Source organism: Phocoena phocoena, chromosome 9 (genome assembly GCF_963924675.1).
Source record: "Phocoena phocoena chromosome 9, mPhoPho1.1, whole genome shotgun sequence".
NCBI lineage: Eukaryota > Metazoa > Chordata > Mammalia > Artiodactyla > Phocoenidae > Phocoena > Phocoena phocoena.
In genome coordinates this window covers 92,342,086-92,363,777 of record NC_089227.1, presented here as the reverse complement: position 1 = coordinate 92,363,777, position 21,692 = coordinate 92,342,086, and the positions used below count along the sequence as shown (strand labels likewise).

Below are 21,692 nucleotides of genomic sequence, written 5' to 3'. Positions count from 1 at the left end.
GTGGAGTTATTATTTTTTTTTTTTTTTCTTTTTTGCGGTACGCGGGCCTCTCACTGTTGTGGCCTCTCCCACTGCGGAGCACAGGCTCAGCGGCCATGGCTCACGGGCCCAGCTGCTCCGCGGCATGTGGGATCTTCCCGAACCGGGGCACGAACCCGTGTCCCCTGCATCGGCAGGCGGACTCTCAACCACTGCACCACCAGGGAAGCCCGGGAGCTATTATTTAAGAGTTTGAGAGGATTAAAAAGTTCTGGAGATGGATAGTGGTGATGGTTAGACAATGTGAAATGCACCTAATGCCACTGAACTGTGGCATTTTACACTTTAAAATGGTAAATTACGTATACGTTACGTATAAATTACATATACATATATTATGTGGTACAAAATTCTGTGTATGTTACTACAGTGCTTAAAAACTTGCAAGTTGTTACCTCTGGAGAAAGCGAATCAGATGGGGACGAGTAGACTGCGCTTTTCATGATATGCTTATAGAGTTTTAAATTTTAAAGCTACATAGAGATGTGTGACTTTGGTTTAAAAAGCATTTATTGATTTATGCAATTATGTATGTGAAAGAATTTTATCCTAGGGAAGAACTGGAAGCAGCCTAAATAATTGCCATTAAACATTAGGTCAACGAATGATGCCATATCTCTACAGTAGAATGTGGCACAGCCTCTAAAATGATATTGAAAATCAAGGAAATATGTTCACAGTATATTACGTGGGGGAGAGAAGGGGAAACGGTCTCAGCTAAGCCGTTCAAGCTTTATAATTCGGTGTTTTTTGTTTATGTGATTAAACTGAATGTTTTTTGTTTTCTAAAATATGTTTATGGCTGATTAGTCAGTATGTTTGTGGCCTTGTCATAAAAATACCCTGAATTTCATTCTTAAAGGAGGAAAACGGCAAACCAGTTAAATCTCAGGGAATTCCTACTGTATGTCCAGTTTCACGATCCTCAAATGAAGCAGCTTCCCCATACCATTCCCGACGAAGGATGCGGAAACTTCGAGATCATAATGTCCGAACTCCTTCTAACCTAGACATCCTGGAGCTCCACACGAGGGAGGTGCTCAGAAGACTGGAGATGTGTCCCTGGGAAGAGGCAAGCTTCCGTTCCATGGTCACACGGGAGACTTGGTCGTTTCTGAAAGGCCTTCAGAAAGACTATAGAAAGAGAACAGGCCGGCCGTTCTTGTTTTCTGATCTTTGCTTAGTGCTGTAGGGGTCAGCAGCGCTTCTGCTCGTGACAGGGACATGCTTCATTGTAGAAGTAGGACGAACAGATCTCATCTGTTTGCCGACATGTTTACTGAGTGCTTACCAAGTGCTGCGTGCTCTTTTAGGCTCTGGAGAAGATACCAGAGTGAGCATAACTTAAGTCCCTGCCCTGGTGTAGCTTCCATCCTAGCTCAAGTTGGAAGGATTGAAGTCAGAGACAGATATTAAAATAATATAATTTCAGATAACAAATGTTATGAAGAAAGAGAGCAGTAGAGCCAGAGAATAAAAGGGCTCAGGTGGCTGGCTGCTTTAGCTAAGGTGGTCAGAGAGCCTCTCAGGTGGGTGCATTTGAATGCCACTTACATAGCAGAAGAAATCAGCTGGATACACAGACTGGAGGAAGAGTACTGCAGGCAGAGGGAAGAGCAAGTGCAGAGGGCCTTTTCCTGGCCCAGCAGCAGCAGCACGGATAACTGTCAGGCTGGGAGTCTGTTAAACCCATGACTGCAGTTTGAGAAGTGATGGCCTAATGGACAAAGGGGAGAAGCAGTGGGGCAGTCATGAGCTCGATGTAGGGCCTTTGTAAAACACGCTAATGACATGTGGTGAGGTCCATATCATCCATGATTTTACATCTTAAGTAGAGGATAATTTAAAATGAATAAGATAGCAGTATCTCTTAATTAACATATTTAAAGAAGCTATATAGAAATGAAAACTTCCTTAAATATTTGAAATTTTATATAATTATATTTATACTGTTTTAAGCTTTTGTTGTTCTAAACCGCCTTAAATCCATAGCCATCTAGGAGAAGGTTTAGCTTATTATAAAAGGTTCTATTTATTCTTAAAGAAAAATACTGCCACGAAAAGGAAATATTCTTTATGTATTGAAAACCAGCTACTGTTGTGCCTTTATGTCACCCGGTGGCCTTTGTTCCCGGTGATAGCAGGGTGATGACATGTAAATTGCTGGGAGTGCCTGGTGGGAAGACTAGAGATTAGGTCAAAGATAGGGTGACTGGAAAGGACCCAGCAGCTGGCACTTCTGCAGGGAGAAGCCAGACAAAGAGAATTCAGACACGTGAAGGCAGGACTTCTCCAGCTCTTCAGTTTTTCAGCTCTCTGCAGAGTGAAATGTCTGAATTCACTTGATAGAGATTTCATATTCTGCGTTATAGAATGCGTTTTATAGTTAACTGGCCCTACAGAAGGGTGAACCAGGTTCATGCTTTGGTTTTAGGAACCATTTAGTTTTCGTGCCACACCACTGCAAACGCCCTAGCCTCGGAGGCCGCCCAGCACTCTTCAGCATGCAGGGCTTGGGGAGGGGGCGTGGGGGAGGTGGTGGGTGGTATACAGTTCTTTACTTGTCAAGCTGGTATATTTGAGGGCGGAGGTTAAGTAAGTTCTGTTTTTATACTTTAAGGACATTTTGAGCTCTAAACTGAATGGAAAATTCAACAAACATCTCCAGCCATCTTCCACGGTACCTGAATGGAGAGCGAAAGATAATGATCTCCGGTTACTGCTGACAAATGGAAGGATAATTAAGTATGTGAAGTAGATCAGAGTATCCAACAGATTAGTTTTCAGTGGATTCCCTCTGTTCATTTAATCCCTGGTCCAGACCGTTACACAGCTGCCTGAAATATGGGGAAAGTGTCTTAGTTCTCTATTTTCTCTGTAAATTAAGGAGGGTTTAATACCGTTTGGCTACATGGTTGCACTGACTCGATTGTTTTTCCCACTGTATACAGGGATGAGAGACAACCCTTTACAGATCAGAGTCTCTATACAGCAGACAGTGAAAATGAAGAGGATAAGAGAAGGACAAAAAAGGCAAAAGTGAAGATGGAAGAGAGCTCAGGAATAGAGGGGGTGGAGAATGAAGCGTCTCAGAAACCACTTAACAGTATGTTTGTTTTAGTGGTCATTTTAAAGGTCTGCTCGTTACCAATGTGCTAATAATATGTAAAGTAACTTGCTAATTTTAAAGTGCTTAAATCAGCAGTAGGATTACAATTTCTGTGTCCCTGATACTCTTTTGAGAAGTCTGGAGCATTTCTGAGCCATCTCCCCATCAGGGAACTGCCAGATGTGACCACCAAGTGAGGGGTGGCGTCCAGGGAAGGTGATATTAGTGACGAGGATGTCGCCGGCCAGTGACACCCTCATCTAGTAACAGTTTTTACAAGAGTCACATGAAGCTCATGCATCTTACAGGCCTCTATTCCAAATAATAAAATAATAAAGTTGCAAGTTTAATCCTATTTCTGAGATAATTTTAGCTAAGATACAAATGGTTTTCAGAATTAGGAGACATATATAACTGGCTGATCTGAAACTATTAGCAGTCCATGTATTGTTTTATTTGATCGCCTGTTGACAAGAAGGCCTCTACTTGGTTATTAATTGGTTATCATCAGTGTGATGAATAGTAACACCTCCTCCTCCTCGAGATCTTTCTTCTTTGAATGAAGTCTTCATTTTCTCAACATTTTTCAGGGCCTCCATATACCCTTCTATCTTAAAAAGGAGTTAAATATTTTAGTACTTGATAAGTAAATGTTCCAGGTGATTAACATTATTTAATCCATGTTGGATACCTCAGTCCTGCTAATTCTGGGTAAGTTTGGTATTGCTGTAGTTGCTGACTCTGCCTTTGTTCTCGTGATGGGGGGGGAGAGGCAGCTAATCAATGGAGTTCATCCAACAGTTGTTGAGGAGTGCTACCGGCAAGAGAGAGGCAGGGCTGGAGCCTGGTTCAAGCTTGTTGGATTCACTGTCTACTTGAATGTGTCTTAGGCTTAGGAGAGTTTATTTTGTTTTGTTTTCTGTTGAGAGAAATAATGCACAACGGAAAGTGAAAAGCATCTTGCAAGCTAATTTTAGTGTTAGAGGTTTTTTTCTGGAAAGAAATATAAAACAGTCAACCCACCCATATAAGGATTATATCACCATATTCAACAAATACCCCAGATGTTTTAAGAATACACGTTAATCTGTATCTTGGTCAGTTAGGGAGATAGTCCATGGGGGAGGAATGGAATGAAGACAATGAGAGCAGTGAGAAAAGGACAGAGCAGGAGCGGGTGAGGCATCTCACAAAGCTGGACGGGCTTTGGGTGGCACTTTATTCAAATTCTAATGACTCTGTTTTTCTCTCATCATTTTCCTCCTCAGGGTTTTTAACAAGTGTGAAATCAGAACTCAGGAATCGATCATCAGAATATTCTGATATTTCTGATTCAGAAGACTCTGGACCTGATTGCACCGCACTGGTACGCCTGGAACCCTTAACTTAAAGTTATGTGACAAAAAGATGAGCACCCACTTTCCTTTACCTAGGAGGAAAGTGAATGACAGCTTTCCCAAAGCCTGTCTCTCTGACCTTTGTGGCACAGGGCCTTCTCTGCAGTGGTAATTATACACACACGTCCCATCATGTGACTATTTACATCTGATCGACATAGCTTTTGTCTGATTTTGGAAAGGGTGGAGGGAGGTACTGTTCTCATGTTTCTCGTATTTCTCTCATAGGTTATATTTCATTTTGCCTTAAAGAAAACCTGTACTATGTGGTTTTTTTAAACTAAGGAATTATGTTACTGTAGTTATTAGGCATTTTCATATGAAATACAGAAATAATTCCATGATAATTAAGATTCTCACTTTCCCTAGACGGATAAAGTGTTTCTGGTTAGTTTGTACAGACCTGTTCAGATTTCTTATATAGATTTGCCTCCATTTAATTATCTCAGAAAAATAATTTTACCACTGAAGAGTCTGAAAGTTCAGGTGATGAAAAGAAACAAGAAGTTACATCAAACTTTAAGGAAGAATCTAATTTGATGAGGAGCTTCCTTCAAAAGAGCCAGAAGCCATCTAGGAGCGAAATTCCAGTTAAAAGGTGGGCATGCTGATGATGGTAGTCTTATTATATTGTGATATAAATGATAAGAAAACGTTTGTTGCTTTGTTTTGTTTGGGGTTTTTATTTTAAATTTTACCAAAAATTTTATTAGAATTAAAAATGTTCTTTTTTGCTGATCCGCCCTTTAGGGAGTGTCCTACCTCGACGAGCACAGAGGAAGAAGCTATTCAGGGCATGCTGTCTATGGCAGGGTTGCACTATTCCACGTGTTTACAAAGGCAGATACAAAGCACAGACTGCGGTGGTGAAAGACACTCTCTCCAGGATCCCAGCAGCTGCCGCAGCAGTAACCATGAGGTTAGGCAGCTGTATCGCTGTGATAAGCCAGTGGAAAGTGGTAAGAAACATAAACTATAAGTCTCTGAAAAATAACATATAAGCCCCACCTTAATAGCCCTGTCATCCTAGTTGAGGTTAGAGATTATGAATGAGAGCTGTTTATTGCACATCTTTAGTTGGAAATGGTGTTAAGCCTGTTGGCAAAAGAATACATAATGTTGACAAATGTAAGATGCAAGTATAAGAACTCAAAATGTAAATTAATGGATTAAGAGTTGTGTTCACTGGCTGTCACAAGACAGTATTGTTTCCCTTTTATAAGTCAGGTCAGAGTGGAGGGAATGTTTTGGTGTCTTAATTGACGTGCTAAGCTTGAACAATCAACTCTTTTTCCTTTTGTGGAAGCAAGCTTTGAACTGTTACTGCTTGAGGACGGTCTCTCCTACTTGAAAAGGAAGGATTAGGAAAGAGACAAGACTCGGTGGCATTATCAGTGATGCCACACAGTGTTTTCTTCTGTCTGCCTTTGGTGAAAAATTTTATTTCCCTAAAAATCTGAGGAGGAATGGGGAGAAGATGGTACCATATTAAAACTGAAGTCTGTTGTAGACATTGTGTTCATTCCCACCTAACTGTGTTAACTAAGTACCAGGAGCTTGACATTGATTTCACTTAATTCTCAAAACAACATTTTGGGTGTATGTAATGTAGCTTTAACAGGTAAAGGAAAAAAGACATAGTGGACTTCACTTGCCCATACTTACATAGCTGTTCAGAGGTTGGAATTTGAACCCAGGACTAGACGGTTTGATCTCAAAATCTTTGCTTATTGTATAAGAGGAAACTGAGGTTTAAAGAGGTTAAGTAACTTGCCTTAAGATGCATTGATAATGGAAGAACTTAAATTCAAATCTGGGTTTGTCTGTCTTTCCACTATACCATTCTGTCTCCCTGTAATCTCTTTGTCCCTTGAAAAGAAAGCTTCTACGGAAATGCTGCCAAATTCAGGCAAACGTATGCCTTTATTCTATATGGGAAAATATATTACTTTTAGAGAAAGTATTATTGCACTTGGTTTTACATCTACAGCAGATGGCCATAGAATTTGATCTAGGTCCTCCAGCATCTGGCACAAAATCCTGCCATAGAAAGACAGTCATTGGGAGAATTGAAAGAATCAACGTGTTAGATTGAGAGCCGGTGACTGTTTTGTTTTTGAGAGGGAAAAGAGTGTGGTGAAAGTATAGGCATAAAGAGTTAGTATATTCATTTTAAAATAAAATGTCAATATAAACTTACTTTCAATTTTAAGTAGCAGGCTAACTTTGTTCTTTATGATCCAGTTTGTGCGAAGATCATTTAATGAAAGCTTCTCTTTAGGGTATCATGTCAAGACTGAAGATCAAGACTTGAGGAGTTCTTCCTGGATTAAACAATTTGATACAACTTCCAGATTTAATCGTCAGGTATATTCAAGGTTTGAAGCGTTCAAATAGATTGTCATTGGCTCCGTTTTGGCTTTCTTTTTTTAAGCTGCAACCAGTAATCAACCACTAGACCTGGAGAGCTTAAAAATGACCATTAGGGGCTTCCCTGGTGGCGCAATGGTTGAGAGTCCGCCTGCCGATGCAGGGGACGCGGGTTCGTGCCCCGGTCTGGGAAGATCCCACGTGCCGTGGAGCGGCTGGGCCCGTGAGCCATGGCCGCTGAGCCTGCGCGTCCGGAGCCTGTGCTCCGCAACGGGAGAGGCCACAACAGTGAGAGGCCCGCATACCGTAAAAAAAAAAAAAAAAAAAAAAAAAAAAAAAAATGACCATTAAATGCACATTTGAACAGCTCTCCGTTTTTAGGGATTCTGATATAATGACTGATGAAAGGCTTATGGATAGAATGTGATCTGGAAAAGAACAGTTTATTTAAGAAAACAGTTAAAAACTCCTGGCTGCCAACACCTTTAGGTTATGTCTGGCTAGAATGAAACATGAAAGGAAAAAAAAAGTACCACAAGGATCCTTTTAGTTTCTGACGTTGTTTGTCAGATTTTTTTTTTTAATGTTATTTTATTTATTTTTGGCTGTGTCGGGTCTTAGTTGCGGCGCACGGGATCTTTGTTGAGGCGCGCAGCTTCTCTCTATTTGTGGCGTGTGGGTTTTCTCTCTCTAGTTGTGGCACGCAGACTCCAGGGCGCGTGGGCTCTGTAGTTGTGGCACACAGGCTTAGTTACCCCGTGGCCTGTGGGATCTTAGTGCCCTGACCAGGGATCGAACCCACGTCCCCTGCATTGTAAGGCGGGTTCTTTACCACTGGACCACCACGGAAGTCGCTGTCAGATATTTTTAGATACTAAATTTCTTTGAGAATTTGATGACAGTTACGGATTCTCTTTCCAGAAAAATGTCCATCATAAATATGACTTGTACTTACATTTTCTCATGGTCTGTGCCCACCCTCACCCCAGACCATTCGTTGACTCCAGATTAAGAGTCCCTGCTCTAAGAGAAGGCACTTGATGTTTTAGGATCCTGGTGTATGAATGCTTATACCAAACAAAACGAACCCAAAATACCTTTTAAAAAAAGCAAAACTTTACCAGTAGCACCATACAAGGAAAGCAGTGTGACCTTTTGCTGCAGACCTTGGAAAATGACAGCCGAAGAAAGAATCAAAATTCTCACGTGGCAGAGTGGAGTCCTCAAGCCTCCCCAACCGCAAGCATTCTCTGAGTAGCAGAAATATGGGTAGTTTTTGTGTTCTTCGTTTGGCTTATATGTATTTTCTAAATACTTAGCAATTACAGTTATAGTAGGAAAAAGAACCGAGTTACTCTTTCAAGGCAAGTACATACAAGTTCTCTTCATGGAAGGATATGCTCCAGGGTCAAAGGTCAGCTAAGAAATCCCTGAACTATTAAGAATTCACTTATTCAGTGTATGATTTTATAGTGCCTCACTGGTTATAAAATTTATAACTCATTAGCATTATAGGATTTAGTATTAAAAATAAGCTATTATTTAAATCTAATGGTTGTTTTTATAATTGTCTGAAAATAAAGAAGTAGGGGACAGATGATTAGCAAGATCACCCTAGAGAAGATTGAATTTCTATTGACTGTAATCTAGCGAGGTATTAGAAAGGTATGTCAAATTGAACAGCTGTTTCTTCATGCTCAACAGTATTTGTGAGACTATTTTAAAGCAAGTCTGTGTTGAATGCTGTTTTTAAAACTTACTTGACTGTTACAGAATCAGAAATTCACTTTAATACACACACACACACACACACACACACACACACACACACTTAAAACTAGCTTCGTGAGACATCACATCTGCAGCATGCTCTTTTCGAGTTTCTGTTTCCTTCTCTTTTTAATTCTGGTCAGGACCCTCTCTGTTTTGACTTCAAGACCCACCAGTCATCTGTCTATCTATCTATCTATCTGTCTGTCTGTCTATCTATCTGTGTTTTCTTCTGGACTTAAATTATGAGGCATCTTCAAGACTTGAATCCTTCAGCACTTCTAGGTTTCGGAATGAGATGGCCCTCAGGAGGGGTGGTTTTCTGAGGCTACTACATGTTAAGAAAACCCAAGTTCAGTAACCTATTTCTTCTCTCCCTTGAATTGTTAGTGCATAGAGAGGTTAAATACCGTACTTATCTTAAAGGAACCCTAAAAATTCGACCTTATTTCCTTCCTTCTTTTTTAGGATCTAAGTAGAGGCCAGAAATGCATCAGAAAGGAAGTTTCATCAGAAATCAGTCAGAAGGTACAAAGTAGGGATTTTGTGGACAGCAGTGGCTCAAGCCCTCAGAATGGAAAGTGTATGCAGAGTTCAAGCTTGATGTCGGGGGCATGCCAGATGAGTAATGGCAATGTAAGCCCAGAAAGGCCTGTTGGTGAAGCTTCCTTCTCAGCGCCCCTTCACCCCACCAAGAGACCTGCATCAAATCCGCCACCTATCAGCAACCAGGCAACAAAAGGTAACTGCTGCACGCGTGCGGGTTAAGTCCATTTCTGACTGTGTATGTTGGTGACAGTAGCAGTTTAGATGGACATCGTCTGTACCCTCACGTTGCTCACAGCCTGCTGCGTCACAGACAGCGCAGCGATAGCAGCAGCGTGCACAGGTTCCTGTGGGGACAGAGAAGCAGGATACCTCAGTCCACCCCGAGGAGCAGGAGGGGCTTCCTGGAGGGGGAGGTAGATCCTGGAGAGGCTGACAGTGGGTTAGCCATGCTGAGGTGGGGGAAGGGACAGGGTAGACAGCCCCGAAGGCAGAGGAGACAGTGTGACCCACAGGACAACGGGGAGAAACAGCACGGGGTTATGTATGAAACTGCCCTCAGTTTCACTGCTGAAGCACAGTTTGAGGCAGGATCGGGTAAGAGCTCGTGCTGAAGAGATAGGCAGGGATCAGAGCGTGGGAGCGTCTCCTAAGTCTTAGTGAAGGAGTTTGGCCCTTCCCTCTCACATGATGAGGTGGAAGAGTTTTAAGCAGTGGAATTCCAGAAGTGTGACCCTGCTCATTCAAAACACCGAAAAGCCTTTGCCTACCATGTCGCCCTCGTTTAAATCTTCCCGGTGCTGTCACCTATGATTTTCATTGTTATTTATGCTGTTGTTGGTGTTCTGTATGTTATAGGTAAACGTCCAAAAAAAGGAATGGCAACAGCCAAACAACGTCTTGGGAAGATCCTTAAATTGAACAGAAATGGCCACGCACGTTTCTTTGTGTGACGGAGCTGCGGTTGTGGTCACTCTTCCTTTCGGAGACCGGTCTCGGGGTACGGGAGCCTGGAGCTTCCGCGCGCCCCCGCTGAAGCAGTTTGCATGTACCGTAGGGAACACTGCCTGAAGAACAAAATGAACCTGATGCTGCATTTTCACTGTGCCACACCCACTCAGCAATAACCAGTTTGGACCTGGTGGGGAGAGGAAGAAGGAGGGTAGAACCTTAAAAAGAGACCTTGAACTGGAAAGGGTCTCTTGTCAGGGCTTGAATTCCATTTTGTTGTTGGTAGTGTTTTGATTTGTTTTCTGTGGTAGGGTAAAGAATTATCAATAATTTATTTAACAGATTTTTTTTTAAAGTTAACAGCTTTTAAATTCTTTCTTTTTTAAAGCTATTTATTTGGAAGATTTCTGGAGAAATATCTCACTAATTTAGATTTAAGAATGTGAAGGTTTTTAAATTATTTTTGATAGTGTGTGTGTTACATGTGGGGAAGAGCCACGGTGACAGTAACTAGTCTGGACTCTTAAATTTGCTATTCAGGTTAAAGTCTTAAACAGGGATTTGATGCATTAATTATTTTAAATTAAGATGTATATGAAAATCATTTTATTTTATATAATTCATGTGTTTTTTATAAGCTATTAGCTTCGCTTTTGCTAACATCCAAGGTGCATACTGTTATCCAGGTCGATTACCTATATCCCACCTTCCCTCTGCACTCCCCATCATTTCATAACGACACAAGACTCTTCTCTTTGCAGGGAAATACTTTCATAGCCAATGTGTAAGAACTACATAGAAGACCCCACATGTCTCATTTCATTTGACATTGCAGTTTTCTTCTAAATAGAAAAATAGGCTTCTTGCATTTTCATTTTTTGCTGATGATATCTGGGTCCCAAAGAGTACAGCTTTAATATCTTTTCCCTACTTGTGGGAAAAGTATTATAAGTTTGGTTAAATTGTCATGTTTGTAGTTTTTCAAATACATTTGTAACTACAGAGGGCCTTCTTCATACTACTGGTATTGGAGGGCAGGACCAACACCTGCCACAGAGGTTATATTTTATGACGCTTTTATTCTGTATACCTAATTTGTTGGAAAATATGAAATATGGTTTGACTTAGAATATTCAAATCTGCATAATAAGCCGTAATATAATAAGACTATACTATATTAAGTTGTATAGAAGCAAGCATGTTGGAGTAGATGATTTGGGTGTGTGTGTGTGTGTGTGTGTGTGTGTGTGTGTGTTTAGTTTTTTATTTCTTAACCTTCTAAAGAATTATTTAAGATACGGATTTGGAGTAAAATGGGTGCTTTTTGCAGTTTCTTCCATCTATCCTAACTTAACCAGTGCATAGGGAGGTTAAGTATCTGGTTGAGCTTTAAGGAATCATTTCTCTCCTTTGTGCACAACTTTTACTAAGTGCCAGTTTTCAGTTGCTTGCAATAGCTTATATTTTCCTTTTCCGCCCCCCGTGACATAAAAACAAGTGATTTCTGCGGGGGGGTGGGGGGGGGTGGGGCGGTGGAGATATTCCCAGTTCTGACAATAGAGCATTTTACAAGTTCCTACAAAGAAAATATAGGCAAATTGGATAAAATTTATTTTTATGGAGAAGAAATACGGCCATATTATGGGTTTGTCTTTTTTTTTTTTTTACTCAGCAAGGTAGCAGGACTTTCCCTTCTGTATTAAGTATCACTTGAAGAGCTAAGAAAAAAAAAAAGTCTATATCATTATCTTTCATGGTCACATTCAAATGTGTATTTTCAAAGAGAAATATTTCTTACTCTGCCTCCGTTCCAATATTTCATGGAATATATATGAAATATCTTAAAAATGAGCCTTTTTGGTCCAAGTGACTGGACCACTGTCTGGGTCTTATCTGGGTGTCAGGGAGAAGAATTTTTATGGGAGTACTAAATGTCTATAATAGGCCTACTTAAACTCTGTACCCAATGCCAAAACTAGGTAGAGATAGGTACAGTCAGTCATTTGTTGGTCATCAGAACTCAAGACGTCAAAAATGTGGGTCTGCCTGTTTCTCCCACCTTCCCCACACAATATATTACTGTGATGTTTTGGTTTTCTGTAGACACCATTTTAGTGTTAAAATACACATGTTTTGGTGTTAGTTTAAGCATTGAGAATTATAATTTCTTTTTCCAGCTACATTATGATTTGGGTTCTTCTGTTGCCTTTACATTTTTCACAGCTCTAAGTATTTTTAATTACCTTTTTTTTTCTTAGCTATAAAAATGAAAATAAATAATTTATTTTTATGAATTAAAATTGTAGCCAGTATCTGCCCTGTGTACTTAGGCTGGTAAATACTAATTTTAAGTAGCCAGTATGTTGAACTTTTAAGTGAAGGAACTGTGGATCCATTTTTGGCAGTGTTAGCCCATTAACTGGCTAAGTTCAAAAAACTTTCAGTAACATGAAATAACCACTAAAACAGAATACATGTAATCTTTTTGTGTATTGGTAAAAATCCAGCCACTGATCCAGTGACTTCCTTGTCAAACCTCTTGTAAAATCACTGGCTGTGATGCATCCCTTTATCTTGTGGAAATGACAGAACTTTGAAGTAACAGCATCTGGACTCGACTGCAATAGACACAGCCTTTCCCTCAGTCTCATTTATTATGTGTTGTATAGACCCTGCAACCTAGGAAGACACCAGTGGTGGCATTTAGCTAGTTATAAGCAAATACAAATTCTGTCAAACACTTACGATTTAACATATGCAATTTTAAGTGTAGTAGTAGGTAGTCATTTTCCTGTATTGATTCAAATAAGTGACTTCTGTTAACCTGGGATCCCCTGTACTGTAATTCATAACGTCACATAATATTATGCTCTCCAGTATTGATTAAAGGTGTAAACTGTACAAAGCTGGCAGTTTATAATAGTTCAATACCTGGAAATACTTTGAACTTCATAAGTATCAGTTCATTTTTAAAGCATACAGAATTGAAAATTCTGACCGAAACCATCTTATAAACTCAGAAAAGAAGCCCATCTTTATCACTACTTAGCACTGAATACTGCTTTATTTTTTTTGCTCTATTTTTTAATAATCCTAGTTATTGCCTTTTTAATGAACTCTACTGTATTTATTCATATGAGATCAGCAGGTATTTATCAGACATCTACTATGTGCCCAGCACTACTTAGTACTGTGGGGGGCATATAAAGTTGAAGCTGTATTGTTTGCTCTTGGAGGTATCTTCTCCAGGAAATAAGCAGTATTATTTTCACTTCTAAGCAAACTTAAGCAAGAGGGCCCATTCATAAAACAAAACTTTATTAGTTTTAACAGAGATACACTATACAACTGTAGAGGTAGAAGTAAAAAAAGGTTTTTTTATATTTTCAAAATTTGGAAAACATTTCAAAAGTTAATAATTAAATGTTCGTAATCATAGGGGCATGTTATAGCATGAAAGGGAGCAGAAGACCTCGGTGTTTGTCCAAGTTCTGCTCTTTATGTTTCAGCTGTGTGACCTTGAAGAAGTCATTTATTCTTTCTGAGTCTTAGTTTTCGCATTTGTAAATTTGGATCAAAATGCAGTTAAGAAAAACACAGAAAAGCATTCCTTAATCTATTAACACTTCATATTTGCAGAGGATTTATCATTATTTAAGTTACAGCTGACAGCAAATGCACATTTATATGCTTTTTTTTTTTTTTTTTTTTTTAGTGGTACGCGGGCCTCTAACTCTTGTGGCCTCTCCCGTTGCGGAGCACAGGCTCCGGACGCTCAGGCTCAGTGGCCATGGCTCACGGGCCCAGCCGCTCTGCGGCATGTGGGATCTTCCCGAACCGGGGCACGAACCCGTGTCCCCTGCATCGGCAGGCGGACTCTCAACCACTGCGCCACCAGGGAAGCCCTATATGCATTTTTAAATGAAAACTGCTGTTACTCATAAAATTTGCTTCATATCAAATATATGCCCAGAGCTTGCTACCTAAAAAATCTGAAGAATCTCTAACAAGATGCTGAATTAAAGTCAGAATCAGTGCATGAAGTGAAAGAAAAAGGAATGAGATACTTTATGGATAAGAGTGAGAACGTTTATCCTCAAGTAATCATTAAGATGATTTAAAGTAATTAAAAGATAATTTTAGGTTTTTCTCAAAGAGTACTGCTTCATAGATTCTGCATACTCTTCAGGGCACTAGCATAAGGTAAAATAAGTCATGGAATTAAAATGATTTAACAACCATCCATGGTACTAGAGCGGGAAAATAAGGTGGTAGATAGATGGGGATCAGCAAAGACAGCTCTGAGTTGGCCAACCATGGCTCGTTGGGTAGAGAGAGAAACAAACCACTGTAGTGTGGGGAGACTCGGCCGGATTCTGCTTTTTTCAAGAAATGCTCTTTATAGTGATTAGTCAACTCCCCAAAGAGCTGATGAATAATTGTATGGCCCAGTATACTACTGCCAGAAGTAGCTATTGCAGTATGTAAGCATTTTATGCTTTCATATTAAGAGATGAGGGCTTTATATAAATTTGAAATTTTTTCAAAAGTTCGTTTTCCACGTTAATTATTAAGCTGATTGCTTCCTCCAAAAAGAGAAGTTAAAGATCACCAGTCATTTTCAGATGCCGTAGACCTTCATCTAAAGCAGTTTTGAGAAGGTTGAACATCAGATCTTTAGCTTAAGAAGAGAGACAGATGAAACCCAGCGAGGGCAGTGACTCGCCTGGGGTCACAGTGGATCCCAAACCTCTGGTACTTTGCTTCCTACAGCAGCCCCTGTTCTGTGACACCGTGAGGCCTCTGCTCATCCTGTGGCGGGTGATGTTGATACACTTTCTAGAAGCCAGGTGGAAAGAAAGGGGAAGAAGTCACATACTACTCACTACATTGCTGTTGAACGTAATGTAATTTTAATAATGGAGCCTTACTAAAAGCCCTTCCGTTATTTTTGCTTTTTTTTTTCAGTGAACGTCATGCCATAAGTCAAATATTTTCCATCCCTTACGTAAAACTTTTTTAAGTTAAGGACGTTAAGAAGCAAATGCCTGTTTTCAAAGCAATTAGCTTATTGTGACTGTGGTTTTATTCTGTTATGGTGGGGTTTTTTCCCCTTTAATGGGTATGGGAAAATAATACTCATTAAGCTGCATTCTACCCCTTAGAGTCTCCCTCTCACCCTTCCTGTCCTTCCTAGTGTCCTGAAGCTTTGTCTTAACAAGCGCAACATTAAATTTTCTTTGTTAAAGCCTTTTTGAAACTGTATTCAGTGATTCTTCCAACAAGTTTATCTGCTCTGCACTATTTCACTAATAAACCCTGGCTACCACGTAGCCCCTGACCTCCAAGTAGTTTACCTATGCAAGACCTGTGACATCCTGAATTCACTTTTCTTTATTTCAGAAAGCACCCCTAAATGGAACTTAATCAAAGATAAACCTTGTCTCCACCCAGTTTTATTTTGGCCATTTCCTATTCAAAATGTCAGCTATTTTCCCCCAAGATTTTTCACCAAAACAGTGATCATAAGTGCTGGAATATATACTATTTTGCAGGAATAAAATAACCCAGAAATGCTCTTATATTTCTTTGGTGGATTTTGGTTGGTAACTGTTACCAGCAGGAGGTGTAATGTATAATGAGGAGTTGATTCCTTGCCTAGAATCATTTCTTCCCTCTAAGATTCATAGGATTCACCTTTTATTTTTACAAAGCATACATGTAACTTCCACGTATAGTCAGGGACCTGAGGTGTAACTTGCTAAGTGAACCCCAAGGTTATTTTATCTTGCAAAAGAAACCTAAACCAAACTAAGGGCCTTACATTTATGGTTTAGACTGAATCAAAAGCTGTAACCTCAGTTTTTCCGAAAACAGCTTCTGACTGCAAAGCAAGTCATGCAGTTGTTAGGTGTGAAATAGCACTGATCAGGAAATGCACATGCCTCTGGGCAGACTGCATTTCCTTCCGAAAAGACTTTTCTACTTTTAATATAAATTAAGCCATAACAGTTTCATGCTGTGGAAAGAGGGTGAAAAGGTTCATTTTAATGAGATTATATGATATGAACTTTCACATTTACTGTGAAATGTCGAACTTTGCCAGTGCTTCAGCAGGTTGGTTTGATTTTGGGGGGGTGGGGGGAGGGTAAAGGGTGGTGACAGGGAGGGGTAGTATTGGTTTTAGGGGGTTTAAATCTGTGAAATTTGAAAAGGGACAGTTGTTGGCTATGGTATTTACTAGTTTTGTAGTAATGTTTTGCTAGCCTGACTGACTTTCCTGAGCTGATTTTCATGCCCATGGTCCCAGGTGACTGTTAGCCTTTCTCGTTCGGGGTGTCTGCAGAGTAGTGTCTTGTTGTGTGGATAGGCGGTCAGTGTGTGTGCACATGTGTGTCCTTTGAATAGAGAAGCACACTGTGTGACGACAGAGTGAAGTGTGGCTGGGAAGTGGGATGCTGAAGCTTTAAGAGCATTTTTTTTCGATTCATAACAGTATTTCCCATCTTTTGCCTGCAGGCAGGGAAAGTGTACAGTATTTATTTTGTTTCTGTTTTAAATTTGTAAGTTTTTAAGTAGCTTACATTGGTTATTATAGGGGAGGACAAGTGACTTGTTTAAAGTTGTATTTGATATTCCTACTTTCCAATTTCTGTACTTTAAAATATTGAAATTAAAATTGGTATTAATTCTGTTCTGATTTTTTTTTAGCACTCGGTGTATTTTTTGCTTATTTTGTTTGAAAGCATAAATGTTGAAAGTTATATAAAATGTGTCTTTGAAAGAAAAAAATCTGAATTCTATATCCATCTCTGACTTTCTGTTCCCTTTTTCTGCTTATTGAGTCTTGGGAGAATTATTTAAGAATGTGAAAAACTGTGTCAAACTTATGCTCCTTACAAGTTCTGAAGCTTTCAACGTAAAAAGTAATGTGTCTTATTGCTTTATGGGATGCGCTGCTGGGGAAGCAGTTGCTGAAACAGAGGAACACAGAGGGGTGACTGGGGAGAAAAGGCTGCTCTGTGGCCACGGGTGCGGGTGCTTCCCGACGGTCACTTAAGAGCCCTCGTTGTCCCCAGCCTGGGCCCCCTCCCCTGCAGACGTTTCCTGAGCACCTGCAGAGTCCCGGGCCCAGCTCTAGTGCCAGAGCTACAGGGTGAACAAACAGCCCCAGTTCTCAGGGAGCTTCTGTGGCTGTGAAAGACGAGGGAGAGCGAGGCGCCCTGGGCCTGGCTGCCTCGTGCAGGTGAGGGCGGAAGTGCAAGTTTACCGAGGAGGACCAGGGGCCTTCTGGACACAGTGCTCTGGGGGCTCCCAGCTCCAGGCCTGGGGGGATCTGAGTGTGCCGGTACAGAAGACCCAGGAAGCAGGACCAGTGGGGGCGGTGCTTCAGGGTGGAAGAGGGGCCTGGGAAGGGAGCGGGGAGGAGCAGCTCGAGCAGCGCTGGTTTCTGGAAGGCAAGGCAACCTGAGGCCTCAGCTCTTTCACTGCCCAATACCTGCAAGAGCGTAGGAGGTGCAGAGGGCACACACCTCAACAGCCTCACAGGAGTGCTACCCAGGGCACGTTTACACCTCCCCTTTCTACTTCCTGGCCTGCTTTCGTCCAGCTGATGGAAACCCGGATCTGAACACATCTGTTCTTTGGTAAAAATCCGCATATTGTCTGTAAGCCTTTGGGGGTGTTGACCCTTCATTAAGCTCGTCTGTTAGAATTGACGATCAGGACGTGCTGTCCTTAGACTTTAGCCGGATTTCCGTGTTTCTGCCAAGCAGTGAGACGGTGCGATACACCAGTAGGGATGCGGGGCGTCGGAGAGTGCGGGAGGGGTGGCGTCTTAAGTCCTATGCAGGCAGGCAGGGTTTGGAAGAGGAGCCCTCGGTATCTTTGCTTGAGTACTCACCGTGGACCACGCATATTTTCCTTTCTTCCTCACAGCAGCCCAACGAGCCAGGTGCTGTCCTTCCCATCCTGCAGATGGAACCGAGGCCAGAGGGTAAATGACGTGTCCAGGTTCACACTGCTAATGGGTAGGACTGAGACTGTAATCAAAGCCCAGCTCTAAAGGCCATGTTATTAATCTGATTATTTTAAATTATTGTATACTTTCAATTATTGAAAAGGAATAGATGGTCTTTAGGAATGGTTTTGTTCAAAAGTTGTCTTTGTAGGCACCCATTCTGAATCAAAAATGTATTTTCCTACAGACGTTTCCTGTCACTCAAAGTTTTGAGTCTGTACTTCCCCAGGAGCTGGGCACACATGAAAGAGTGCGGTTTCTCTTCTAGGACCTCACCTTCTAGTGACGTTCGGGCTGTACACAAGGGACACGTGACACATGAACCGAGCATGAATTCCCACGGTTGCGGTCCCCAGGGTCTGCACACAGGCCGTGCCTGTGCACCCTCCGCGGGCCTGCGCAGCCCCTGCGGGATGCGGGGATGTGCTGATGCCTCCCGCGCTGCCCCTCGGCCCTGGTGAGTGGCTCGGCCCAGGTGAGGAAGGAGAAAGAGAAAAACGGTTCTGGATTCTGCTGGCGCGAACGCCTTCGGGACCCTGGCTCCTCTCTCACCCCCACTCCCATCCACGTCTGTCTCTTCATCTTCATTCGCTTTCGGGCTCCCCCATCTCCCCTTCCTTGCCGGGCTCTTCCCACCCTCGGTCCCAGAAATACTCTTTAGGCTTTTTGAAGGGCTAGTTCTGAAGTTTCGTAGATTCCCATTCCTTCCATGACAGAGCTGGAGAACAATAAAGGGCCTAAAAATAGACAGTAATACGTGTAAATTTCCTAAGTTTTTCTAAGGCAAATATAACCTGGGACAAAAGATTCACAAGAATAGTAAGAAATAGTATTTGACCTTCCCCTACGCATTTATTTTAGAAGCTTCCATACCTAGGGAACTTCAGATACATTTCAGGTTCTGGAATAACGCACACCAAGTTAGTGGTGGCTGGTGACCTCTGGGGACTGGGAATAGGGATGGGGAGATCACTGAGGCTGGGAACTTGCACACACTTTGGTTTAATGATTTTTGTTTTCTAATTCAAATATAGTATCAAATCTGTAATTTAAAAAGACAAATGTGTTCTACCACAGGGTATGGATTAGCTGCCCTAAGGAGGCTAATTGTACCATGGTACACATTCACACCATCAGAAGTCAGGCCCTGCTGCTCCCTGGGGTTCTGCACTGGTGACCTAGCAGGGCTGGGCTGGGTCAGGATGCTGCACGGGACCCAGCAGGTCAGCAGGGGGGAAACCCTCCCTCCTCCCCAGCTCTCAGCCTTGTCCGTGCTCCCATCGCTGTGCTTCTCACTCAGCAGTGTCCCTTGTCTTGTCTGAACAACCAGCCTGCGTTTAGGCCTAGGACTACATGTATTACTCTCCTGTCATCAGCACCTCCCCAGAGTTTGGCACAAATCTCACTAAAAATACACTGAATAAACACATGAACAAACACAGATAGTCCTCATTTTCATGATTCCCTCCCCCAATCCCTCCCTCCCTTAGAACCTGAAACAAAACTTTATGGTAATGCTTTGCAAACTTTACTGTATATAGGTGTGACTTGATTTGAAAATACAGATTATACTAACGGTTATTGTGTAAAACTACAAAACAGATTAATTAGGTTAAGAAAGGATTTTTTTTTTTTTTCCCTACCAAAAGGAAAGGAAAACGTGCTTCCTGAAGGAGTCACTGGATTCCACGGAGCAGTATTTTCAGAGCTTTGAGGCAGGACCCTTCATGGGTGCTGCTTGCTCTGCTTTAACTCCTGGGCAGGGTGATGATCAGGGAAGGGATTGCTGTGTACTCCCCTCCTACCCAGAGACCGGCTCTGTGTAAGGCAGGGTATTGGGAGGGCAGTGTTGTCAAGCCACACAACAACAAAGTCCTGTTATACGGTTGCTCAATGAGACTCCCACTTCCCCATGATACACACTAAAGAGGGGTCACGCAGTGACTGTTCCCAGAACAACTGAGGTTTGCCCACAGTGACTGCTACTTCCCACAAACAGTAGAAGGACCTTTCAAAACAGGCTCAGTCCCTATAAAAGGATTTAATTGCCTCATAAGCAAGTCTCTACTATGTTTCAAGTCACCACTCACCATCTTCTATCCTCCCAACTCTTTTACCTTCTGTGTCTTCACTGTCATTTGTATAATTTGTATTATTGTCTTTATTTATTTATTGTCTTTATCACGTGTCATGTATTCCCCCAGGTTTTCATTCCTGCAATGGTTTTTTTGGTCTAACTTGGATGTCCAACCCCTGATCTTTCCCACTATCTCTTACACTCCCTTCACCTTCGCTCTCCTTCCAACCCAGATTGGTTTCCATGATCTATTAAGACAATTTCCCCTTTGCAAAGGCCCTCTACAACTTGTCCTGATCTCCCTCCAAGTTGTTCTCAAAAGGTAAAACCCCAATCCAAGTTGAACCCAACTTCCCTGCAACTCAGAAGCAACTAATCTCTGCTGGAAAAAAAACCAATCGCATAACCAGGTTGACTGGTTTAAGTTTAAATTTATGATCCTCAGACTTACGCGGGACTTAATATTGTCTAGCACGCCTGTGTTTTTGTGGGAAACTTGCTCTTCCATTCTCTGAAACAAGCTACGATCCCGGAGTTACATCTTCTCCCTCCCTGGTCTCCACTCTAGCCCCACTTGCAGCTGATAATCCTTCTTCACATCTCACTGGGAAAATAGAAGCCTGAATTAGTTTCCCGGGCTGCAATAATGAATTACCACAAACTGGGCTTAACACCACAGAAATCTATTCTCTCACAGTTCTGGAGGCTAGAATCCGAAATCAAGATGTCGGCTGGGCTGTGCTTCCTCTGAAGGCTCCAAAGAATCCTTCCTTGCCTCTTCCTAGCTTCTAGTGACTGATGGCAGTCCTTAGCCTTCCTGGCTTTGTAGGCATCATTACAATCTGTGCCTCCATTGCTATATTGTAAGCAGATAAGGTAGGGGATCCCTGGAGAAAGAAAACCAGGCATGGCTTTCTTTTTTTTTTTTTTGGCCACACCGTGTGGCATACGGGATCTTAGTTCCCCGAACAGGGATTGAACCCATGCCTGCTGCACTGGGACTGTGGAGTCTTAACCACTGGACTGCAAGGGAAGTCCCATGGCATGGCTTTCTTGACACGAGAGAAACCATTTTAGGCCTAAGCCATTTTGAGATCTAGGCCTGGACACAATGCTTGCCCTTGAACAGGTCTCAGTAATTATGGTCAAAAGAACAAACTGTCATTAGGCAAGAGAAGTAACAACAGCAAAGATAACAAATCAGTTGTAAAGACTCCCAGTTCTGTTTCAATGGTAAAGACTAGTCTGAAGCACTTACTTGAGCTGTTTTGCAGAATTTAAACCCCCCTCAGGTGCTCAACCACCAGATAAACTGGAACCTAAGGGATGATACTGTTGACTTTTCTGAACCTCATGACTTCAATTAACTAAAGCTTGGGCTCTGTCAACTTTGCCCCAATTCTATGCTGACTT

General features: G+C 41.7%; 1 protein-coding gene across 1 annotated transcript in view; it reads left to right on the top strand.

The window, feature by feature from the left end:
- Positions 1 to 10,184, top strand: part of KDM7A (lysine demethylase 7A) — a 74,762-nt gene extending 64,578 nt beyond the window's left edge. Inside the window, exons 12-20 of the mRNA XM_065883879.1 lie at positions 902 to 1,111; positions 2,660 to 2,784; positions 2,991 to 3,145; positions 4,417 to 4,514; positions 4,995 to 5,143; positions 5,296 to 5,504; positions 6,827 to 6,912; positions 9,154 to 9,427; positions 10,090 to 10,184. Of these exons, the coding sequence (XP_065739951.1) occupies positions 902 to 1,111; positions 2,660 to 2,784; positions 2,991 to 3,145; positions 4,417 to 4,514; positions 4,995 to 5,143; positions 5,296 to 5,504; positions 6,827 to 6,912; positions 9,154 to 9,427; positions 10,090 to 10,184 (1,401 nt within the window). The remainder of the gene's footprint in view (positions 1 to 901; positions 1,112 to 2,659; positions 2,785 to 2,990; positions 3,146 to 4,416; positions 4,515 to 4,994; positions 5,144 to 5,295; positions 5,505 to 6,826; positions 6,913 to 9,153; positions 9,428 to 10,089) is intronic.
- Positions 10,185 to 21,692: the final 11,508 nt, after the last annotated feature.